Consider the following 25767-nt stretch of genomic DNA (forward strand, 5'->3'; position numbering starts at 1 on the left):
CTTTCCAAAGGCTACAGCTGCCTTCCCAACCCTTGAGTTGATCTCTTCATCAAGGAAAATGCTAGAAGTCACAGTGGAGCCCAGATAGCAGAATTTGTCCACCACGTCTAGGGGCTTCCCATCCAACTTCAAGGCTTCATGGTTCTCTTGCATTCCTTGGGTAAGTACAACAATTTTGACGCTGATCACAAGTGAGAATAACTTGCATGCTGAGTTGAGCCTGTCAAGCATGTGTTGTAGAGTGGCAACATCATGGGCAACCAGAGCTGTGTCATCAGCAAAGAGTAAGTCATGTATGGTGGCTTCCTTCACCTTCATTTTGGCCCTGAAGCATGCCAGATTGAATAGCGATCCATTGGCTTACCAATGCAGAATGCAGATTTCTCGCCAGGGGTTTCCTTAAAAGCAGTAGACAGCAGAATGGCAAAGTAAATTCTGAATAGGGTTGGAGCTAAAATGGATCCCTGCTTGACCCCACTCTTGATTGCAAAACTGTTGGATTGTGAACCATCGAACTGGACAGTTGCCTGCATATCTTCATGAAATGCTGATATGATGTGACATAGGGAGGGTGGACAGCCGATGGACTCCAGCACACAGAACAGACCTGATCTGCTGACCATATTGAACGCCTTAGTCAGATCCACAAAGATGATGGCAAGTAGTTGCTGTTGCTCACAACATTTCTCTTGGAGTTGATGAAGAGAGAATATGTCCTTTTTGAGTGGAAACCACACTGATTTTCAGGCAGAATTTGGTCAGCAAGTAGTTGTAGACATCTCAGAACCACATGAGCAAAGGCTTTGCCAGCGATACATACCATGGTAATTGTTGCAATCACCCTTGTTGCCCTTGTTCTTGTACAGCATAATGATCTTTACATTTCTCATGTCTCGTGGTATGGTGCCTTTTCTCCAGCAGAGAAGAAGGTTGTAGAGATGAGGGATGATGGCTTCTTTGTTGTACTTCAGGAGCTCAGCTGGTATGGAGTCACTGCCTGGAGCCTTACCAGAAGGGAGATCATCAATAGCCTTGCTCAGCTCAAGGAGAGTGGGTTCTGCATCAAGTTTTGTCATTTCGGGTAGTCTTGGGAGCTGGAGATTGCTGTCTAGATGGTGTTCAACCAAATAGAAATCTGAGTAATGCTCAATCCAGTGCTCTAACTGTTGGCTCTTGTCATGGATGAGCTCACCAGTCTTTGATTTGATTGGAGCCACTTTAGTGACCTGTGGTCCTAAGGCGGTTTTGATCTTCTGGAACATGGTCTTGAGGCCACCATGGTCAGAAGCCTTCTGTATCTTATTGCACAATGCATTCCAGTAGTCATTTGCACATCTTCTGGATTCAGCCTGCAGCTTGTGCTTGGCTTCCCTGAGCCTATCATATGTGGATTGGCTGGGTGATCTTACATGGGCCAGCAATGCATCTCTTTTCTCTTCAAGCAATGGTAGTAGGGTTTCTTGGTTTGCTTCTACCCAGTCTTCTCTGAAGGAGGTAGTTTTCTTTCCAAATATCTCAGAGGCAGCATCATACATGGCTGTGCGGAGTGCCTCCCATATTTCTTCTGGGTGAGGATCTTCTTCAGTACCTCCACCTTGGTTTTCAATGAGATGATGTAGTCTAGTGGAGAATTCCTCCTGCCTAGGCCTGCATTTCATGTTGAATGTGCTCAACGTTGCTGTTTTGGGTGTTTTTTGTGTGTGAACTTTCTTTCACTCCAGCTTGACTTTGGAGATGACCAGAGCATGGTCAGTGTCACTGTCTGCACTTGGGAACGACCTAGTCATGTTGATTGAGTTGAGGCTTTTCCTCCTGGTTAGGACTACATCGAGTTGATGCCAGTGCCACGATCTGGGATGTTGCCAGGAGACCTTGTAGTGTGGTTTGCAGTCAAAGTATGTATTTGTTACACACAGTCCGTGATCAGTACAGAGCTCCAAGAGTCTTTGCCCATTATCATTCATTTTTCCGATGCCAAAGGACCCTAAGCAGGATGGCCAGTTGAGATGGTCACTCCCTACTCTGGCATTGAAGTCGCTGAGGACATATAGTTGATTTTCCACAGGGACTAGCTGGAGCACACAGTGGATGTCATCATAGAATTTGCCCTTTGCTTCTGGGTCTGCATTCAGGGTAGGGCCATAGGCATTTATGATGGTTGCTTGTCCTGCACGCGTTGTGAGTGTCAGTGACGCGAGCCGCTCAGATATGGCTGATGGGGTGGTGATGGAGTCCAAAAGTTTGTTATGTACAGTGAACCCAACACCATAGAGCTGTCGTTCTTCTTCTCCAAGCCCTTGCCAAAAGAGTGAGCAGTTTCTCTCTCTGATGGATCCAGTATTGGCTAAACGCATTTCTTGTAGGGCAGCAATGCCCACTTTGAGTCTGTTGAGCTCTCTGTCAACAATTGCTGTTTTCCTGATGCTGTTCACATCAGTGAGGTCTTCTTCTATGCCCTGACAGAGTGTGTGGACATTCGAGGTTCCAAGTCCCAACAAAGTTGCCTTTCGTTTTCTTTGCTTGTTGTTTGTGGGTACTTGATTATGCCTGCTATTTGGTTTTTGATCTATCCTCTTGCACCCAGAGAGGCACACAGGTGTGACGGCCCAGCAACTAATTGGCCGGGGGCTGCCCAGCTTGGGCGGGCGTTAGCTGGTCAGTGAGATGCGATGACCTCTCCCACCTTTGAGAAGCACCCATGGCATTCTCTCATTTGCCAGTTTGAGAGAATTTATAACCTGTAAACTGCCCTCCTCCATGTTGTTTTCCCACTATTGCAGATCGTGAGCGCAGAGTGTCCTCTTTGCCACCTCTTGAACTGCTGTGTCTGGGCATTGTGTGTAGAGAAAATGTGTTGCCTAGTTCCCACTTCCTCTCTCTCGGCTTCACAAACAACATCCAGAGGAGAGATGGATCAATACATCTGTTGAGTTAGTGTCACTGCAGGGGATGCCAGATGAAGGGTCGAGCTGCTCTAACATCTGCCTTCGGGTCCCTCCCTCCTGATTTGATTTAGGGGTTTTCTCCCCGAACCTTTGTCTAAAGAGACATGACCTACAAGGCAGCAGGTGGGAGGAGCTGAAAAGCACTTAATAAACATGTGTCTGAACATTAGCTCCCACCTGCTGTGGTTCTGTACTCCACCCACATCAGGGAACTATCACAGTGGTGCTGAAACCTGGGAGTACAGAAGGGAGCCCACCCATGGAGTCCTCACTGTTCAAGGACCTCATTTGTGCCCTCGCTACCACTCAGCAGAACCAGCATTAAGCACTGATTGGCCTCCAGAAGGAGCAGGAACAATGCTTCGAGGCCTTGATGCTGGCCCAGCAAGAAGATTGCCAGGAGTTCCAGCACCTGCTCACATCAGCAGGGTCCTTGACCACCACCACAGCGGACTCTCCCCACCTCACCCTAATGAATATGGGTCCGCACGAAGCATTGGGGTGGCCAGTCAAGCAGCACACAGCGTGCCTACTTCCTCTCCTGACTAACTGCACTGCAGCTCCCTACCGACAGCCGGCTCATTTATGCTGACTTAAAGCAAGCCATTCTGCAGCATGTCGGCTGCTCCCCGGAACAACAGCATCAGCGCTTCTGGGCGCTGAAGCTGGAGGAGGTTGGCCAGCCATTTGCATTCAGCCAACAGCTCCAGGACACCTGCCAGTGGTGGCTGAGGGCGGATGACCATGACACCGAGGGAATTATTGACCTGGTGACACTGGAACAGTTCATCGCATGATTTCTGGAAGGAACGGCGGAGTGGGTCCAGTGTCATCACCCAGTGTAGCTGGAACAAGCCATCAAACTGATGGAGGACCACCTGGCAGCAGTTCTGACAGCAGGAGGATGTGCAGGAGGATGTGCTGCCTCTTCTCCTCTTCTCTCTCTCTCTCTCTCTCCCTCTGCTTCCCGTCCCCGCCCTGTTCCCCCACTGTGGAGCCAGGGGCCAGCTCCCACCCAGCTGGCCTGATGCACATGTGATGTCCTCCCATTTTCCCCTTCCGTGTCTGTGTATTCTCCCCCTCAGGTGAGTGACACCCAAAACACCGGTGCAGAAGGAGAGCCTGGGTCAGTGTGCTGGCGGTGTGGGGAGCCGGGACATCTTCAAGGTCAATGCTCCATGATGGAGGTGGGCGCAGTGGTCTGGATCCCCGACACGCCAGAGACTGCCCTCGATCGGGCCGGAGCGTATCGTATACCGGTAAGTGTACAAGTGGATACATATCATGCCTTTGTGGATGTCGGCTGTAACCAGACCTCAATCCACCAAAGCCTGGTGCAAGGTGAGGCACTGGGGAGAGCACAGGTGGTGAAGGTATTGTGTGTGCATGGGGATGTTCACAACTGCCCATTAGTGTCCGTCCACATTCTATTTTGGGGAGAGAAGCATAGAATAAAGATGGTGGGTAAACCTTGTCTCACCCACTCGCTAATTTTGGGGACTGATTAGCCAGGGTTTAAAGAACTGATGGAACACATAGTAAGAGGTGGGTCCTGCATTAATATGTCATGGGAAGGTCCCGGTGTGGCATTGACTGGGGAAGCTGTCACAGAGCCGTCTACATCAGCATCGCATCAGGACAATACGAGGAGTGAGGAGCAGCCTGCCCCTCCTCCCTCCCTCGGAGATTCCCTTGAGGATTTCCTGTTAGAGCAGTCATGAGACGAGACTCTGTGTCATGCATTTGACCAAGTGAGAGTAATTGATGGTCAAACTCTCCAGCCAAGCATGACACTGGCCTTCTCCTATTAAGCTATTATTAAGGATAGGTTGTACCGAGTGACACAGGACACTCAAACCGGTGAACAAATAACCCAGTTGTTAATCCCAAAGAGTCCTAGGGAACTCGTATTCCATGCGGCTCACTTTAACCCCATGGCCAGACATTTAGGGCACGATAAAACACTAGCCTGAATAATGGCCTGGTTCTATTGGCCAGGGATTCGCAGGGATGTCCATCGGTGGTGTGCGGTGTGCCATGAATGCCAATTAGTAAATCCTGCAGCCACTCCAAAAGCACCTTTGTGCCCTCTCCCTCTAATTGAGACCCCTTTTGAGAGAACTGGGATGGATCTCATTGGGACATTAGATCAGTCAGCACAAGGATATCACTTTATTTTAGTTCTGGTGGACTATACAACGCAATATCCGGAAGCAGTGCCTCTCCGCAATATCTCAGCATGCAGTATTGCAGAAGCACTCTTCCATATTATCTCCCAGGTTGGGATTCCGAAAGAAATCCTGACAGACCAAGGCACTACATTTATGTCACGCACACTGTGCAAACTGTATGGGTTAATGGGTATTAAGTCTATCCGCACCAGTGTCTATCACCCACAAACAGATGGCTGAGTGGAAGGGTTTAATTAAACCCTGAAAAATTTATTCAGAAATTTGTAAGTGAGGATGCATGTAATTTGGATAAATGGCTTGAGCCCCTGTTATTTGCAGTTCGAGAGGTCCTGCAAGCCTCCACAGGGTTTTCACTGTTCAAATTATTATATGGGCGGAAGCCACGTGGCATTTTGGATGTGCTATGAGAAAATTGGGAAGAGGGACCTTTGCCTAGCAAAACCAAAATTCAATACGTTCTCGACCTGTGCGCAAAACTCCACACACTCACTCACTTAACCCAGGAGAATTTGCGGCAGGCACAAGAACGTCAAGTCCAACTGTATGACAGGGGCATGAGACTTAGAGAGTTCACACCAGGAGACAAAGTGCTCGTATTATTGCTCATGTTGAGCTCCAAATTAATCGCCAAGTGGCAAGGGCCCTTCAAGGTCACACGGCAAGTCAGGGACATCGATTATGAGGTGAGGTGAACAGATAGGGGTGGGGCATTGCAAATTTACCACCCCAACCTGTTTAAACATTGGAATGAGGGGGTCCCCATGGTGTTGGCAGTCCCCGAGAAGGCAGAGCTGGGGCCAGAGGTACAAAAAAAAAAAACCCACACCTCAAGTGACTCTGGTCCCTTGTGGAGATCACCTCTCGCTGGCCCAACTTATGGAGGTAGCCAAGTTGCAGAATTTTCCGACATGTTCTTGGCCCTGCCCAGCTGCACCCACCCAATAGAACACCGCATTGAATTGCCCCCGGGGGTGGTGATGTGTAGCTACCCTTACCACTTGCCCGAACACAAAAAAAGGTGGTCTGGGATGAACTCAAGGCCATGCTCAAAAAGGGCATAATCGAGGAGTCCCACAGTGACTGGAGCAGCCCAGTGGTCCTGGTTCCCAAGACCAATGGGTCGGTCCAGTTCTGTGTGGACTATAGAAAGGTCAACGCAGTGTCTAAATTTGACACATACCCAATGACTTGCATTGACGAGTTGCTCGATCGATTAGGCACTGCTCGCTTTTATTCGATACTGGATCTAATGAAGGGATATTGGCAGATCCCCTTGACTCCTCTATCCTGAGAGAAAATGACCTTTTCCACACCATTTCGGTTACACCAATTTGTCACACTTCCTTTTGGGCTATCTGGGGCTCCCGCGATGTTCCAGCAGCTCATGGACAAGATCCTCCACCCTCATGCCACCTATGCGGCCACGTACCTTGATAACATCATTATCTATGGCAACGATTGGCCGTGGCACCTGGAACACCTTAGGGCTGTCCTAAAGTCGCTGAGGCATGCGGGTCTCACAGCTAACCCAAAAAAGTGTGCAATTGAGCAGGTGGTAGTACAGTATCTGGGTTTCCACTTGGGTCATGGGCAGGTGCGTCCCCAAATTAACAAGACCACAGTGATTGCAGCCTGCCCGAGGCCCAAGACCAAAAAGGGGGTGAGACAGTTCCTGGGGCTGGCTGGCTACTATCATAGGTTTATACCTAATTATTCAGACATCACCAGCTTGCTGACTGATCTCACTAAAAATGGAGCACCAGATCCGGTCCAGTGGACGGAGCAATGCCAACAGGCTTTCTTTAAGGTAAAAGCTGCACTGTGTGGGGGGCCACTTTTACACTCCCCTGACTTCTCTCTCCCCTTTGTTTTACAGACAGACACATCGGACAGGGGCCTGGGGGCCATTCTGTCCCAGAAGGTGGAGGGCGAGGAATGACCCATGCTGTACATCAGCCACAAGCTCTCGATGCATGAAAGCAAGTACAGCAGTATCGAGAAGGAGTGTCTGGCTATCAAATGGGTGGTCCTCACCCTCCAATACTACCTGCTGGGGTGCCCTTTCACCCTCTGTTTGGACCACGCGCCCCTCCAGTGGCTCCCTCACATGAAGGATGCCAACGCGCGGATCACCTGTTGGTATCTCACCCTCCAGCCATTTAAATTCGAGGTGGTCTACAGGCCGGGGGTGGTGGTGGACTTCCTGTCCCGTTGGGGGGGAGGGGAGTCTGCTGCAGGCTGGATGGCTCCCCGGCCTGAGTCAGGCAGTGGGGGTATGTGGCAGCGGGGGCATGGCCGAGCGTCAGTCTGTGAATGGAGGGCGGGGTCAGGGAAGGTGAGTGGCCAAGTCGTTACACCTGTTGTCAATTGATATGTGTGTATGTGTGTGTGTGTGTGTGTGTGAAAGAAAGAAAGAAAGAAAGAAAGAAAGAAAGAAAGAAAGAAAGCACAACTTTATTCATCACACACTTGTGAAATTCCTCTCTGCATTTAACCCATCTGAAGCAGTGAACACACACATGCACACACACGTGAGCAATGAGCACACACACACACATACCCAGAGCATTGGGCAGCCATGCTAACAGCACCCGGGGAGCAGTTGGGAGTTAGGTGCCTCGCTCAAGGGCACCTCAGCCCAAGGCCGTCCCATATTAACCTAACCACATGTCTTTGGACTGTGGGGGAAACCGGAGCACCCAGAGGAAACCCACGCAGACACAGGGAGAACATGCAAACTCCACACAGAAAGGCCCCCACCTGGCTTGAACCCAGAACCTTCTTGCTGTGAGGCGACAGTGCTAACCACTTACACCACCGTGCTCTGTGTGTGTGTATGTGTGTGTGTGTGTGTGTGTTTCTTGCAGTGATGGAGCATAAGAGGAGTAGGAGAGCAGAGAAGGGGTACTGGGACCAGAGCATGACTCTCTCTGTGTGTGTGTGTGTGTGTGTATAGACACATACATGTCCTAGCGTGCTGAGTGAGGAGCTGAAAAGTTCTTAATAAATGCGTGTCTGAACATTAGCTCCCGCCTGCCTTGCTTCTGTACTCCACCCACATCAGGGAACTATCACAATCTCTTATGTCCACATGCGTTGGAGCTCAGAGTGCAGAACCATTAGGATTAATTACCATGCACTTGTTCCTGATTAGAGCGCAATCACAGAACATACATATCAGAACTCACAGTAACACACAGACTTTGTGAAGTATATGCTCTACGTTACCAAGCCTTGTATTTTGGATCATTTTTCTGGTTTTGACCCTGTTTGTGTTTTTGGACTGTGAGTATTGTATTCCCTCTGATATCCTGTCTGTGCCTCAGTCCACCACTGCCTGTTTTTCAACTCGCCCTTTGTCTCCATTTTGGATCTGTTTGCTAGCATGTTTTCAATAAAACTCTTCCTGTGATTACATCCATCTATCACCCTTACATGACAGAAACTGTCAACTGTCCAACAAGCTAGTGGACTAATGAAACTGTTTAACTGAGTTTTATATGAAACTGTCGTGAATACAGTATTTTCCATAAAATGTGTTAGTAAATAATCCCACGCTATTTTTTAAAAAGCAAATTAAAAATAAGCTCTGGATAAAAACCCAGCTATCTTATGGAAATAAAGATACAGATTTCATTGTCCGGTGGTCAAGTGTTTATGAGATACTTTGCCTTGCACTTATGATTAGGTTCCCTGTGATGGTACACTTAAGTCTTTTGTATGGACAGACATCATATGGTCGCAAATGCCATCAAAAATCAGGTTGATGCATTACCATTTTCTCTTAAGTATGGAGCGCCGCAAATAACATACTGTAATATTTCAAATAAAATATGAAGATTGATGGAATGAATGTGATGTGTGTGTTCAAGTACCACACAAATGTTTGAGGCAAACCTTTGGTCCTAGTTCTCCCACTCCACTCACTCCTGGTGCTCCGACTTCTCCTGGTAATCCTTGATCACCCTGTGACCAAAACACATACATATAGAAACTCTTTAGATTGTTAAATATCCATGAATTAGTCATCATCTAGTGTTGTTTGGATTTATTTCATTTTCATTAACGTAGTGTTGTATGGTGCTGTTGCAAAACACAATTTAACATGCAATATAATGTTGTGTTACAAAAAGACCAAGACCCACATTTTGCTGTTAGATCTTAAACCTTAAAGGGCTGCGTTTGCTTTAGATAAACATGTCTATCAAATGTACATTTCCCAAAAAGGCATCCCAAGTATATTTTGCTTATTAATGCTTCCTAATTAATGGGATTTTCTTACCTTCGGTCCTGGATAACCTTCTCCTGGTGGGCCTCTGAATCCTGGGGCACCACGTGGTCCCTCAGTTCCCTAAAACCAAAAATGATGAAAAGTTGTCCATTAATTATGATCCATAAGAATCACCTTTGTGCAGTAGGAATTTGAAGACTATCATCTAATCTAGAACATCGAATCAAGAATGTGTCAAATATCCTTGAATAAAAATGTCCATTGTTTTTATCCTGCTCCATGTGCTTTTTCGGTCCAATACAATTACAGCAAATATTATAGAAACAAACAATGTAGTGCTTCGAAAGGATATTTATACTGATGTTTTCTCTTATGAGAGCACTATAATGTAACGTCATGACATTTCACTATAATTAAGCTAAAATAGTGAAACATTTTTCTTCTACAAAAAGATGCAATTTAAAATATTGTCAAATATTAACAAATTTATATATATAAATATCACAAATTAAAATAATTTTTAATTTCAATATTTCTGGTGCATCGGACATTGTTCATCAATGAGCCATTGAACTCAATGAACAAATTACTTCGGGAGCTTTGCAACACAGGATCTGTAGATATTTTTATGACTTATCTTTTTAAAGAGGCTTTTCATCATTAATGTTTATATTTAGATGGTTTTATTAATTTATTTTATGTTTTTCAATAATTTTTGGTTATGTTTTAGGTTTTCCTTTTCAGCAATTTTGGGGTTAAATTTTGTGCAATGTTGTTGTTGTACACATACTTAATTATTGTAATGCGCATGTGAACATATTTGTATGAAACATGCGCAATATAAGTAAAAATAAACTTAAACTTATTGAACTCTGTTCACATGCATTAACTGCTCATATCAGCCACAATGACAATATTAGTAATTTTCAATATCCCTATAAGTATTTTAATGGAATGTACTACAGTACTTTTTGACACCACAGGAAATAAGGCTTAGTACAAGCATTAATGAGTCATGTGAGCACACTAGTCTTTATTATGATATGTAGTTTTATAGTGAAATTACACAAGCACAAAATATGGGGGGGGGGGACTTGTGTATTTTAATTTAATAAGTTTTTTTTCAGCACCTTTTCTCCCTGTATACCTATTCCAGGAAACCCAATCGGTCCAGGTGGCCCAGGAGGTCCATAGTCACCCTAAAAGACACACAATATGGAAAATGTCCATCAATAATAATAATAATAATAACGAGACTGTCAATAACGGCGTAGTTCACTCCAGCCCAGTCTAGTCCAGAAGGAACGATCTAAAGTGGGCCACCTTGTGCAATAAATGTTGCAAGCTATGTACACTATATACAAGCTACTGTATATATAGAAGCGATATCCACCCTAGGAATACTGACCTATTTGCCAGAAAAAATCCAAAACGGTGAGGAATTGACTGAGAAGAATCAATTTTTGTTGAACTGCTCGTTAAGGCTTAATTAGTCCATAACTTCATTAAAAGTTGTGATTAAGCAAATCTGGATAGAAGTTATATGCACCCTAAGTACCCCTACCTTCATGCCAGAAAGAATCAAAATCGGTGAAGAATTGAGGGAGAAGCAGCGATTTGTCTGGAAACTGCTCGTTAGGGATTGATTAATTACTCCATATCTTCATTATTAATTGCAATTATGAAAATTTGGGTAGAAGCCATATGCATCCCAGGCAGACCTACCTTCTTGCCAAAAAGAATAAATATCGGTGAGGAATTGAGAGAGAAGACACTGGATGGACGACGGACAACACATGATAACATAAGCTCATTGCCTGTCTGCTGGATGAGCTAATAATCTCATCTCATCTCATTATCTCTAGCTGCTTTATCCTGTTCTACAGGGTCGCAGGCAAGCTGGAGCCCATCCCAGCTGACTACGGGCGAAAGGCGGGGTACACCCTGGACAAGTCGCCAGCTCATCACAGGCCTGACACATAGACACAGACAACCATTCACACTCACATTCACACCTACGGTCAATTTAGAGTCACCAGTTAACCTAACCTGCATGTCTTTGGACTGTGGGGGAAACCGGAGCACCCGGAGGAAACCCACATGGACATGGGGACAGACCCGTTGCAACAAGGTAGGCAGACTTGGCAATTGCCTAGGGCTCCAGCCCTTGAAGGGCCCCCGCTGCCGAACGACTGGTTATGTATTCAATAGCAATGACAACTTTTTGAGCGCGGCAGCGCAGCGCCTAATGACACTTGTTGAAATACCCTAGTTCCAAGGGGGGCCCTCTAATGCACAACAGCGCCTCCCTACATGCTTTGGCCAAAAAGTGCAATGACAGTCTGTTGTCAACCCCTCAATGGCCATCTCCGTCCAGTCAAGTGGTTGCAGAGCTCCACGGCAAAAAAACCCAAAATCAAATATGAAGCGAAATTACCCCTCAGGGAGCCAGAAGAGAAAGAAGAAACGGGAAGAGGAAGACAGAAAAAAACAAGACACTGGTAAGTGAGAATGTACACACTCATTAATACCAAGCGGGTCGACAAGCAAATTTGGTAGCTAGCTTACGTTAATGGTAGTTATATATGTGTGTGTGTATATTTTGTCTATTCTTGTGTTTAATTGGGTTTGATAATTATTTATAATAATGTAAAGAGTTCATTTATGAAGTAAAAATCGTAAGAATGATTACAATATGTGTGATGTTTATTTTAGTGCTGTCAAAGTTAACGCGATAATAACGCATTAACGCGATCTCAGTTTAACGCGATTAAAAAAAATAGTGCCGTTAACGCAAATTCTAATTTGGCCCTGCGAGTCACCCGTAGTTCCTGTTGAGGCTTGTCACGCGCTGCTTCAATAAGAGTACGTGTGAGTGATGGAGAAAGGCATAGACATATAAACATCCTCGCCGCCATATTGGATGGGGCAAAGTGGAGATTCTTCAACCGTATCGTCTAGACAGTAGCCAAGAATAAAGATGCCTCATTCATGTGCTTCATTTAACTGTACCAACAGGTTTACCGTCCAAACGAGATCACATGGGATTACCTTTCACAGGTGAGACTGGAAAGATACTTTTCAATACTGTTCCTTCAGTCTTCAGTTTCCCAGCTCATCTCCACCGGGGGGGTGTATAGTTATAAGCAGTGAGAATTAGATAATACAGTGCCACACTATGATGAACGTTTTTGAACGTATGATGAATGTTTTTATTTTTGTTATCTGTTTTTTTCTTCTTTTATGGCAAATACTTCTTTTCAAAAGAAACTAATGAAGAGTAAAATAAAACATGTTTTAAAATTTTCACAGTGATATGCACTTTATTTTTCATCCCTTGGTTTTCTCATCTAATATGGAAGTTATGGATGTCAGTGGCTGTGACAAGACGTGTTATGCTCTGCAATAAAAAAAAAAAAACACATTGGTACAAAGCAAGCCCATTCACTTTTTTATGCTGATAAGAGAATTACAATGTTTTTTCATGTGACAAAAATGTGCGATTAAATGTGCGATTAATCGCGAGTTAACTATGACAGTCGCGACATTAATCGCGATTAAATATTTTAATCGCTTGACAGCACTAGTTTATTTATTAAGTCTTCAGTGGGTAGGCGGCCATAAGGCCTTTCGTCGAGGGGGGGATAATTATGGGCCCCAGATCCCCCTTTGCCGAGGGCCCCCAAATAGCTTGAAACGGGCCTGCATGGGGAGAATATGCAAACTCCGCACAGAAAGGCCCTCGCCAGCCACGGGGCTCGAACCCAGACCTTCTTGCTGTGAGGTGACAGCACTAACCACTATACCACCGTGCCGCCCCTGAGCTGATGATAATAATAATAATAATAACTGTGAGATTGGGCGGCACGGTGGTGTAGTGGTTAGTGCTGTCGCCTCACAGCAAGAAGGTCTGGGTTCGAGCCCCGTGGCCGATGAGGGCCTTTCTGTGCGGAGTTTGCATGTTCTCCCTGTGTCCGTGTGGGTTTCCTCTGGGTGCTCCGGTTTCCCCCACAGTCCAAAGACATGCAGGTTAGGTTAACTGGTGACTCTAAATTGACCGTAGGTGTGAATGTGAGTGTGAATGGTTGTCTGTGTCTATGTGTCAGCCCTGTGATGACCTGGCGACTTGTCCAGGGTGTACCCCGCCTTTCGCCCGTAGTCAGCTGGGATAGACTCCAGCTTGCCTGCGACCCTGTAGAAGAATAAAGAGGCTAGAGATAATGAGATAAGATGAGATAACTGCGATGCATCTCTCATTATTGGTCTCACTGTCATAAGACAATACAGTGATTTATTGAGGTGAAAATCACGACACGACACAATTCGATGGTTCATTCATGGTGCTGTAATATTATTATTCTATTCATAGTGATTTTGTGCCCTTTTAAATATTTTGCTCATAAACTCACTCAAGAGCTCTGCTTTTAGGCAGTGATTAAATATCTATATTACTAAAAACACTTCTAATATAAATCAAATCTCCTTACATGCTGTATATTCATTTCTGAGGAATCACCTCATCATATACATCAGCACAAAAAACAAAAACAAAACCCCTCCATACTGACTGCATGTTCTTGTAATTGCTTGTTGCCAAAGGCTGGATAATCAGACATGTCATGGCTCGCTCTGTTATAGACACTGACAGAGAAAATGATTTTTTGTCTGTCACAACCTGATGACAGTTGATGATGATAATGAACTATTACAGAAAACTGCCTCTGGAGCTGAAATCTGCTGTGAATAAGTGTTTAATCATTTGGTGCACCTTTAACCTAGAATCCAGTTAAATGTAAGACTTGTATAACACTCTGTTTCAAATGTCCAGAGGCCCCTACATATCATGATGGGGATTTTTGAGCTACTTTTATATTCCCTCTTGATACCTTTGCATAAATCCTAACCCTAACCCAAATGTGTCCTGAGTAATGGCAAAATGTTTTCTCATGTTACCTTGTGTCCTTTAATTCCAGGTCCAGCTGGTCCTCTCGGTCCCCTCGGGCCCTCTGTTCCTCGCTCTCCCTGTGAAAATAAAGAAGGACGATAATCACACCTCTCTGACCATCATCATCATCATCATCATCAGTCCTCGTCACCCATAACAGAGCATGAGGCCACCACCAAAGCCCTCCAACGTGCTCAATCTGGAGCCCATCTTTCCAGGTGGCCCCAGGTCCATCTTTTCTCCCTCGTTTCACTTCCTTACCACAGCGCTGATAAAGTCTCAAATCTGATTGGTCAGAAGGTGTGGATTAATTTTCTATAACAGCAGCTCTATAGGTAGCGCAGCTGCAAATCCCTGGTTTATATGAATGTGGTACATGTTAGTACAAGTACAGACACTGTACATACTGCATACTGTAGTGAACAATAAATGGAACTAAAAACCTGTGTTTTGACACATTTTACAAAGAAAATCTTAAAAGTGTTGATATGGTGAAATTTTTTGTGAAGAGACATTTATCAAGCATTTAAAAGAAGGAGTGCCTAGTGTCAGCTTTTTGTAACAGTAGGACTCTGTCAGTAGTCAGTACATCATCAAGACCCAAAAAGCTGCTCGGTAACTTGGTTCTGATTGCATGTAACTTTCCTTACGTAAATGTTGGCATAATGTGCGTACCTTTGGCCCAGGTAATCCCTCTCCTGGAGGCCCTTTCTCTCCCTGCACTCCCTGTGGCCCCTGAGGCCCCTACACACACACACACACACACACACACACACACACACACACACACACACACACACACACACACACACACACACACGAGCAATAAACAAAAAAGCCTATTAATAAAATGAATAACCATCCCAATAACAAATTGTGTGTATTTACTGGTGGGCCAGGTTCTCCAAGTCCTGGAGGTCCAGGAGGTCCAGGTCTGCCCTGAAGTCCCATCTCACCCTACACACACACACACACACACACACACACACACACACACACACACACACAACATTACATTAAGGAGACGCTTTTATAGCCAGAGCAGCCTGGGGAGCAGTTGAGGGTTAGATGCCTTGCTCAAGGGCACTTCAGCCATTCCAGGTCCAGGGAATCAAATCAGCAACCTTTTGGTCCCAAAGCTGCTTCTCTAACCATTAGGCCATGGCTTCCGTAATGGTTATAATAATGGCTAATGGCTATAATAGAACAATAATAATTGCATTAATTGCTGAACATCATTTTTCATGGTCATCTTCATTACAAAATGAACATGAATGAATAAATTCTACATTTTACTGACATTACTGTTACATTAGCAGTGGTGAGCTACATCCCTAAACTGGAATGGCATGTGATTTTAGTAGTTGTGTTAATAACTGCATTATTAAAATAGTGCATTAAATTAATAATAATAAAACACTAAATTCACAAGTCTTGATGGTTAATAATGTTTAAATCCTAACACTCCTCTTTCTCTCTCTCTCTCTCTCTCTCTCTCCTCCTCACTTCACTTCCCCTCAGGTTTATTATCTTTCCTGCAAGAAATCAGCTATACTTTGGAGAAAACCATAAAAAGATAATTTTATCACTCAACATACACTATGTTCTATGGAGCTCCCAAAGGGACACATGTAAAAATAAAAATAGAAAGTTTCTGGTGTACATGAGGAACTACCTGAGAGAAGCCTGAACTCCATAAATACGATGAAGTGTTTCTGACAGGAGAATGGCTGTACAGAGGGATATAGTTGAGAACACGAAATGTACGATATATATCTTCAGAATGCGAAATGCACCAGAAGGACATCATAAATCATCTAACAGATGATGTGCGCACCAGATCTTTTCTGGGGTTTTTTTTTGCGCATGTCCCTTAATGCTCCATAATGTTCTGCTTTAGAGCCCAATGAAAGAACGTGCCTCTTTATACATGTTAGAAACATAAATATGAATTGTTTCACCTACTGTATTACAGCTTAAGAACAACTTCACATCATTTATAATCATACGTCACTGCAACACCACGGTGTTCATAAATGAGGAGTGATCTTCAAATAACATCCAGAATTTTTGATTAATGTTAATTTGCACATCGATGTTTTCATTTTAAAATCTAGAAGGCCTTGAATTTGGAAAGTGCCTATCAAATCTTGCAGAGAAAAGACTGTACACAGTCAATCACAACGTTATTACCTCCGTTAAATTTGTTGGTTATGTTTTCACCTCGGTTTGTTTGCTTGTTTGTTTGTTCCCAGTGTAACTCAAAAAGTTGTGAATGGAATGGAATGAAATTTGGAGAAAGATGTTCAATGGGCCAAGCAAAAACTGAATAGATTTTGATGCAAATCTGAATATATATGTGGATCCAGAGTTTTTCCCTTTCCCAACATAACTCAAAAAGTAGTAAAGGGATTTGGATAAAATTTGGTGGGAAGGTGAGCCATGGGCCAAGGAATAATTGAGTAGATTTTGATGCACATCTGGATATGTATGAGCATCCAGGTTCCAGATATGTGTATGGATCCCCAGATACAGTGCTCAGCGTAAATGAGTACACCCCCTTTGAAAAGTAACATTTTAAACAATATCTCAATGAGTACAAACAATTTCCAAAATGTTGAAAAGACAAAGTTTAATATAACATCTGTTTAACTTATAACGTGAAAGTAAGGTTAATAATATAACTTAGATTACACATTTTTCAGTTTTACTCAAATTAGGATGGTGCAAAATTGAGAACACCCCACAACAAAAACTACATCTAGTACTTTGTATGGCCTCCATGATTTTTAATGACAGCACCAAGTCTTCTAGGCATGGAATGAACAAGTTGGCGACATTTTGCAACATCGATCTTTTTCCATTCTTCAACAACGACCTCTTTTAGTGACTGGATGCTGGATGGAGAGTGATGCTCAACTTGTCTCTTCAGAATTCCCCGTAGGTGTTCGATTGGGTTCAGATCAGGAGACATACTTGGCCACTGAATCACTTTCACCCTGTTCTTCTTCAGAAATCCAACAGTGGCCTTAGGTGTGTGTTTAGGATCATTGTCATGTTGGAAAAGTGCATGATGACCAAGGGCACGGAGTGATGGTAGCATCTTCTCTTTCAGTATAGAGCAACACATCTGTGAATTCATGATGCCATCAATGAAATGTAGCTCCCCGACACCAGCAGCACTCATGCAGCCCCACATAAGGACACTGCCACCACAATGTTTCACTATAGGCACCATGCAGTTTTCTTTGTATTCCTCACCTTTGTGGCGCCATACAGTTTTGAAGCCATCAGTTCCAAAAACATTTACCTTGGTCTCATCACTCCAGAGTATAGAGTCCCAGTAGTCTGCATCTTTGTCAGCATGGGCCCTGGCAAACTCTGGGTGGGCTTTTTTGTGCCTGGGCTTTAGGAGAGGCTTCATTCGTGGACGGCATCCATGCATGCCATTCCTCTGCAGCGTACGCCGTATTGTGTCACAGGAAATAGTCACCCCAGTTTGGCTTTCTACTTCTTTAGATAACTGTAGTGAACTTGCATGCCGATTTTCTTCAACCCTTCTCATCAGAAGACGCTCCTGTCGAGGTGTTAACTTCCATGGACGACCTGGACGTCTCTGTGAGATGGTTGCAGTAAAATCTTTCTTAAATTTTTGTACCACTTTTGCTACAGTATTCTGACTGATAAGTAAAGCTTTGCTGATCTTCTAGTAGCCTTCACCTTTGTGGTGTAAAGAAATCATTTTCTTTGGGGAATTCTGAAGAGACAAGCTGAGCATCACTCTCCATCCAGCATCCAGTTACTAAAAGAGGTCATTGTTGAAGAATGGAAAAAGATCGATGTTGCAAAATGTCACCAACTTGTTCATTCCATACCTAGAAGACTTGGTGCTGTCATTAAAAATCATGGAGGCCATACAAAGTACTAGATGTAGTAGTTTTTGTTGTGGGGTGTACTCATTTTTGCACCACCCTAATTTGAGTAAAACTGAAAAATGTGTCACCTAATTTTATATTATTAACCTTACTTTCACGTTATACAACCCCGATTCCAAAAAAGTTGGGACAAAGTACAAATTGTAAATAAAAATGGAATGCAATAATTTAGGAATCTCAAAAACTGATATTGTATTCACAATAGAACATAGACAACATATCAAATGTCGAAAGTGAGACATTTTGAAATTTCATGCCAAATATTGGCTCATTTGAAATTTCATGACAGCAACACATCTCAAAAAAGTTGGGATGGGGCAATAAGAGGCTGGAAAAGTTAAAGGTACAAAAAAGGAACAGCTGGAGGACCAAATTTCAACTCATTAGGTCAATTGGCAATAGGTCATTAACATGACTGGGTATAAAAAGAGCATCTTGGAGTGGCAGCGGCTCTCAGAAGTAAAGATGGGAAGAGGATCACCAATCCCCCTAATTCTGCACTGACAAATAGTGGAGCAATATCAGAAAGGAGTTTGACAGTGTAAAATTGCAAAGAGTTTGAACATATCATCATCTACAGTGCATAATATCATCAAAAGATTCAGAGAATCTGGAAGAATCTCTGTGCGTAAGGGTCAAGGCCAGAAAACCATACTGGGTGCCCGTGATCTTCGGGCCCATAGACGGCACTGCATCACATACAGGCATGCTTCTGTATTGGAAATCACAAAATGGGCTCAGGGATATTTCCAGAGAACATTATCTGTGAACACAATTCACCGTGCCATCCGCCGTTGCCAGCTAAAACTCTATAGTTCAAAGAAGAAGCCGTATCTAAACATGATCCAGAAGCGCAGACGTCTTCTCTGGGCCAAAGCTCATTTAAAATGGACTGTGGCAAAGTGGAAGACTGTTCTGTTCTGATTTTTGGAATTGGGGTTGTAAGTTAAACAGATGTTATATTAAACTTTGTCTTTTCAACATTTTGGAAATTGTATTCATTGAGATATTGTTTAAAATGTTACTTTTCAAAGGGGGTGTACTCATTTACGCTGAGCACTGTACATATGTACAACCCCGATTCCAAAAAAGTTGGGACAAAGTACAAATTGTCAATAAAAATGGAATGCAATGATGTGGAAGTTTCAAAATTCCATATTTTATTCAGAATAGAACATAGATGACATATCAAATGTTTAAACTGAGAAAATGTATCATTTAAAGAGAAAAATTAGGTGATTTTAAATTTCACAACACCACATCTCAAAAAAGTTGGGACAAGGCCATGTTTACCACTGTGAGACATCCCCTTTTCTCTTTACAACAGTCTGTAAACGTCTGGGGACTGAGGAGACAAGTTGCTCAAGTTTAGGGATAGGAATGTTAACCCATTCTTGTCTAATGTAGGATTCTAGTTGCTCAACTGTCTTAGGTCTTTTTTGTCGCATCTTCCGTTTTATGATGCGCCAAATGTTTTCTATGGGTGAAAGAGCTGGACTGCAGGCTGGCCAGTTCAGTACCCGGACCCTTCTTCTACACAGCCATGATGCTGTAAGTGATGCAGTATGTGGTTTGGCATTGTCATGTTGGAAAATGCAAGGTCTTCCCTGAAAGAGACGTCGTCTGGATGGGAGCATATGTTGCTCTAGAACCTGGATATACCTTTCAGCATTGATGGTGTCTTTCCAGATGTGTAAGCTGCCCATGCCACATGCACTAATGCAACCCCATACCATCAGAGATGCAGGCTTCTGAACTGAGCGCTGATAACAACTTGGGTCGTCCTCCTTCTCTTTAGTCCGAATGACATGGCGTCCCTGATTTCCATAAAGAACTTCAAATTTTGATTCGTGTGACCACAGAACAGTTTTCCACTTTGCCACAGTCTATTTTAAATGAGTACTTGGATGGGAGACTTCAGACGTCACCACCACGCTCCCACCAGCCATCCCTGCCTCTCAGTCCTCCTGCCACTGAACTACACACACACACACACACACACACACACACACACACACACACACACACACACACACACATTCTCCCAACTCCCTTTTCCCCTGTTATTAATAAACTGTGGTTCGAGTGCATTTGATCTCCTCTCCTGTCTGGTCTTTGACATTCTGATATTGCTCCACTATTTGTCGGCGCAGAATTAGGGGGATTGGTGATCCTCTTCCCATCTTTACTTCTGAGAGCTGCTGCCACTCCAAGATGCTCTTTTTATACCCAGTCATGTTAATGACCTATTGCCAATTGACCTAATGAGTTGCAATTTGGTCCTCCAGCTGTTCCTTTTTTGTACCTTTAACTTTTCCAGCCTCTTATTGCCCCTGTCCCAACTTTTTTGAGATGTGTTGCTGTCATGAAATTTCAAATGAGCCAATATTTGGCATGAAATTTCAAAATGTCTCACTTTCGACATTTGATATGTTGTCTATGTTCTATTGTGAATACAATATCAGTTTTTGAGATTTGTAAATTATTGCAATCCATTTTTATTTACAATTTGTACTTTGTCCCAACTTTTTTGGAATCGGGGTTGTATGTGGATCCAGGATTTTTTTCCTTTCGCAATGTAACTCAAAAAGTAGTGACTGGATTTGGATGAAATTGGAGGAAAGGTGAGCCATGGGCCAAGGAACATTCGATTATATTTTGATGCAAATCCAGATATGTATGTGCATCCAGCACCCAGATATGTATGCGAATCCAGGATTTTTGTTTTTAACTTTTCCCAACACAACTCAAAAAGTAGTGAATGGATTTGGATGAAATTTGGGGGAAAGGTGAGCCATGAACCAATGAACAATTGAGTAGATTTTGATGCACATCTGGATATGTATGTGCATCCAGGTTCCAGATATGTGTATGGATCCCCAGATGTGTATGCGGATCCAGGATTTTTTTTCCTTTCCCAACATTACTCGAAAAGTAGTGACTAGATTTGGATGAAATTTGGAGAAAAGGTGAGGCAATGGGCCAAGGAACATTTGTTTATATTTTGATGCAAATCCAGATGTGTGTGCATCCAGGATCCAGATATGTATACGGATCCAGGATTTCTTTTTACTTTTCCCAACTTAACTCAAAAAGTAGTGAATGGATCTGGATGAAATTTGGAGGAAAGATGAGCCATGAGCCAATGAACAATTGAGTAGATTTTGATGCACATCTGAATATGTATGTGCGTTCAGGTTCCAGATATGTGTATGGATCCTGAGATATGTATGCGGAGCCAGGATTTTTTTTTTTTACTTTTCCCAGTGTAACTCAAAAAATATTGAATGGATTTGGATGAAATTTGTAGGAAAAGTGAGCCATGGACCAAGGAGCAATTGAGTAGATTTTAATGCAAATCTGAATATGTGGCTTGGCGGAGGTATACACTCTAAGTGCTCTTCTAGTTAATCATTTGCTAATCCTCTCAATACTGAATTAAGCATCTGAGTGCCTTTCAGGGAATAAAATGATGACTTTTGAATAAAATAGGCCTGATGATGAAACACTTTTGAATAGAAGTGTGCAAACTTGGATCAGTTTATGAATTCAAACATTCAACATTATAATGGATGAGATAAAAAAGATACAAGGATGAACTAAAGGAATAAATTGACATGTAGGATAATGTTTTTAGACTATAGCCTTTTTCTTTAGGTGCAGATAAACATTTATATACAGGCTTGATAAAGAATAATCTAGAAACGATTCCACCTCTACTTTCTCTCAGACGCTGAGCCAATGATGGCTGAGGCATCATTGCAATACAAGCACATAATCTCTCAATTACAGGATGCTCAGGTTGGCGTGACTGTTTCTTACATTCAAGTGGTTGAGTCTAATCTTACAGCTATACTTTTGTCTTGGATGATATCTTACCTTTGGTCCAGCAATACCTATTCCAGTTTCACCCTGAAGTCCCGGTAGTCCAGGAAAGCCCCTCTCTCCCTGAACACAAAAACACACATTTGATCTTAGCTAGGTTGTGTGAACAGACATTACTAATCTCATCTTATCTCTAGCCGCTTTATCCTGTTCTACAGGGTCGCAGGCAAGCTGGAGCCTATCCCAGCTGACTACAGGTGAAAGGCGGGGTACACCCTGGACAACTCGCCAAGTCATCACAGGGCTGACACATAGACACAGACAACCATTCACACTCACATTCACACCTACGGTCAATTTAGAGTCACCAGTTAACCTAATCTGAATGTCTTTGGACTGTGGGGGAAACCGGAGCACCCGGAGGAAACCCACGTGGACATGGGGAGAACATGCAAACTCCGCACAGAAAGGCCCTCGCCGGCCATGGAGCTCGAACCCAGAACCTTCTTGCTGTGAGGCAACAGCGCTAACCACTACACCACCGTGCTGCCCCACATTACTAATCCTTATGCTTTATCAGTGATATCAAGCTCAGTGTATATGGTGCAGAAGGTGCAGTCTAGTTAGTGCACTAGGCTCAGTCTGTATATTGCACGAGCTTAACTTGTCCAAATGCACTATAAGTCTATGTAGTCTTCTAGGTTTGGTCAACATAGTGTAGTGGAATATTTACTTTCATAAGCTCAGTCCATATAGTGCACTACATAGACTGAACCTAAAAATAAACTTGACCAGTCACATGACCAGTCAAAAGGCATATAAATAGTAAAGCTAATGCTCATGTGTACATTTATTTCTGAAGTAAAATGGATATTGTAGACCCGCAATATCAAAATCGTAGATTTTGTCTGCAGGACGATTTTATTTGGTGATCCTCGTAGATTGTGTCTGCGGGACGATTTTTGGTGATCCTCGTGGAAGAGCCACGGGAAGAGTGCGCTTTATGTGATCCTCGTAGATTTTGTCTGCGGGATGATTTTTGGTGATCCTCGTAGATTTTGTCTGCGGGACGATTGTTGGTGATCCTCGTGGAAGAGCCACGGGAAGAGCGCGCTTTATGAGTTAAACCCATAATAATAATTAATCTCGAGGCTGATTCCTTTTTTGAACTTTATTTCATTTTATTATTTTATTTCTACTATTGTTTAATTCTTATTATTTTTCTTCCCCAATTATTTTATGTAATTTTATTTTCTATTGTTTACTGTTCTGTTTTTACTTCTGTAAAGCACATTGAACTGCCACTGTGTATGAAATGTGCTATATAAATAAACTTGCCTTGCCTTGCCTATTGAGATCTCTGGTCATTTGGGAAGTTTTAGAAAATCTTCCTGGGTGAAGTTCAGAGACTGGGCAAAGCTTCAGCAGGAATACTTTTAAGAATTTTAAAAACTAAAATAGTTTTGATTTGTTGAACAATTTTTTTCCTCACGGCATTATTTTTCTATTATTATTCCATTTTTGTTATTTTATAGTGTTAGTGTCTTTATTATTATTCTAAAACTGTAAAAAAAAAAGGTCAAAATTAAGATTTCTATAAGCAGGGTGTACAAACTTTTGACTAGCGTAAGTGAATACTCTTTGAGCACTCAGTTTCAGAGAATTTAGAGAACATTCCAGAGAAATGATTATGCTTTCACATCTCACGTGCAGCTGCGGGACTGGCAGTGGGTTTGTGCAGAGCTGGAGGGTACGTATCAAAGTCAAACACGAATATAATAAGCACACTTTCTAGTGAAGGTTGCGTAATATCACTTAAACAGTGTTTTTGTGTCAATCTGACCTAAATACGTACTGAAAACTTCACTTATCTCTGAATCACATTGCTGTTAGTGAAAAAAACACACTGCACTCGATGATACACTTTTTACTGATCAGTGTACACTACTTAGTCAGAATAGTACTGAATGAAGTAAACTAACCAGAAATAGTGTATAAGGGTTAAATGGGATCATGCCTTAGCCTTACTCTGTATAGGGCACTTGACATGGACTCTAAATTACACCAAGCCTAATCTCCATAGTGCACGAGGTTTATTCTGTATAGTTTGGTAGGTTCAGTCTACATTCATGCACTAGCTTCAGTCATCATAATGCACTAGACTCTCTAGAAATAGTGTACTGTTTAAGCTGGGAGAATGAATACACTTTGCTCTACATAGTGAACTAGTCTGAACCTGCATAAAACACGGGGTGTATACGATGTAGCTGGCCTGACACACTCTTACTCTCTATAGTGCTTAGTCTGCATAATGCTCATTAAGTTCATTACTCTCAATCTATGTAGTGCAGTAGGTTCTGTCATCATATTTTATGTATTAACCCTATTTCCAGAAAAGTGGGGATATTTATCCAAAATGCAATAAAAACAAATATCTATGATTTGTTAATTCATGTGAACCTTTATTTCACTGACAAAAGTAAAAAGAAAAGATTTTCAATAGTTTTACTAACCAACTTAATTGTATTTTGTAAATAAAATTGCCTCAATGAGGCTGGAGCTCATACCGGCCACTGTTGGTGTGTGCGAGTTTGAAATCCGATCAATCCTGTGGGAGAAGTAGCGATTTTTGTGAAATTGCATATGACCCCTGTGTAGCCGCCTCCATGGCAAGTGGTGCCACCTGGTAAACAACTCTTGTTGGAATATGCCTTTAGATTCTTCTGGGTGAGTTTCAGTGAAAACATCCTAGCAGTTTACAAACAGTAATGTTTGGTGTGACAAGTCACCCAAAATTTTCAAATGCCCATAAAATGTTAAATATGACAGGTGGTGCCACCATCTTGACAACTTTTATACATACCAACCTGAGGAACGTTCCATATGAGTTTGATCAAAATTTGATCACTCCTATAGGAGGAGTAGCGATTTTCGTGAAATTGCACCTGATCCCTCTGTAGCCTCATCCATGGTAGGTTGCGCCACCTGGTGAACAACTCTTGTTGGTACATGTCTTTAGAGTCTTCTGGGTGAGGTTCGGTGAAAACGTCCCAGCAGTTTACAAACAGTAGTGTTTAATGTGATGAGTCACCCCAAAATTTCAGATGCCCATAAAATCATAAATATAATAGGTGGCACCACCATCTTGACAATTTTTATGCACACCCACCTGGGGAACATTGTATGTGAGTTTGACCGAAATCTGATCAATCCTATAGGAGGAGTAGCGATTTTTGCAAATTGTGGATGGATGACAGACGACGCGTGATTACATAAGCTCATCCAGCCTGGCCTCTGGCTGGGTGAGCTAATAAATGAAGTTAAAATTTGATGCCTGCAACACACTCAAAAAAAGCTGTGACAGAGGCAAAATAAGACTGAAAAGTTTATAGTATATTCAAATAACACCATTCTGGAAAATTCCACAATAAGCAGATTAATTGGTATTATGATTGTGTCTGAAAGGAGCAGCACCAAATGCTCAGTCTTTGCAAGCAAGGATGGGTTGTGGCTCACTATTTTGTGCCAAAATTCGTGAGAGAATTGTGAGTCAGTTGAAAAAGAACATTTCTCAACAAAAGATTTTAGGTCTTTCAAAATCTACAGTCCATAATATTGTGAAAATATTCAGGGAATTCAGAGACATCTCAGTGTGCAAAGGGTGAGGTCGGAAATTACTGCTGAATGTGTGTGA

General features: G+C 42.8%; 1 protein-coding gene across 2 annotated transcripts in view; it reads right to left on the minus strand.

Annotated features, from left to right (window-relative positions):
* The window catches only part of col28a2b (collagen, type XXVIII, alpha 2b), a 124033-nt gene that overhangs the window by 46186 nt on the left and 52080 nt on the right, over window positions 1-25767 (minus strand). For both annotated transcript variants that reach the window (XM_060920103.1, XM_060920104.1), the window contains exons 12-18: window positions 22128-22196; window positions 15202-15270; window positions 14989-15057; window positions 14322-14390; window positions 10499-10567; window positions 9420-9488; window positions 9035-9103 (exon numbers count right to left, since the gene is read on the minus strand). In XM_060920103.1, the coding sequence (XP_060776086.1) occupies window positions 9035-9103; window positions 9420-9488; window positions 10499-10567; window positions 14322-14390; window positions 14989-15057; window positions 15202-15270; window positions 22128-22196 (483 nt within the window). The remainder of the gene's footprint in view (window positions 1-9034; window positions 9104-9419; window positions 9489-10498; window positions 10568-14321; window positions 14391-14988; window positions 15058-15201; window positions 15271-22127; window positions 22197-25767) is intronic.

The sequence above is a fragment of the Neoarius graeffei genome, chromosome 4 (genome assembly GCF_027579695.1).
Source record: "Neoarius graeffei isolate fNeoGra1 chromosome 4, fNeoGra1.pri, whole genome shotgun sequence".
Taxonomy (NCBI): Eukaryota; Metazoa; Chordata; class Actinopteri; order Siluriformes; family Ariidae; genus Neoarius; species Neoarius graeffei.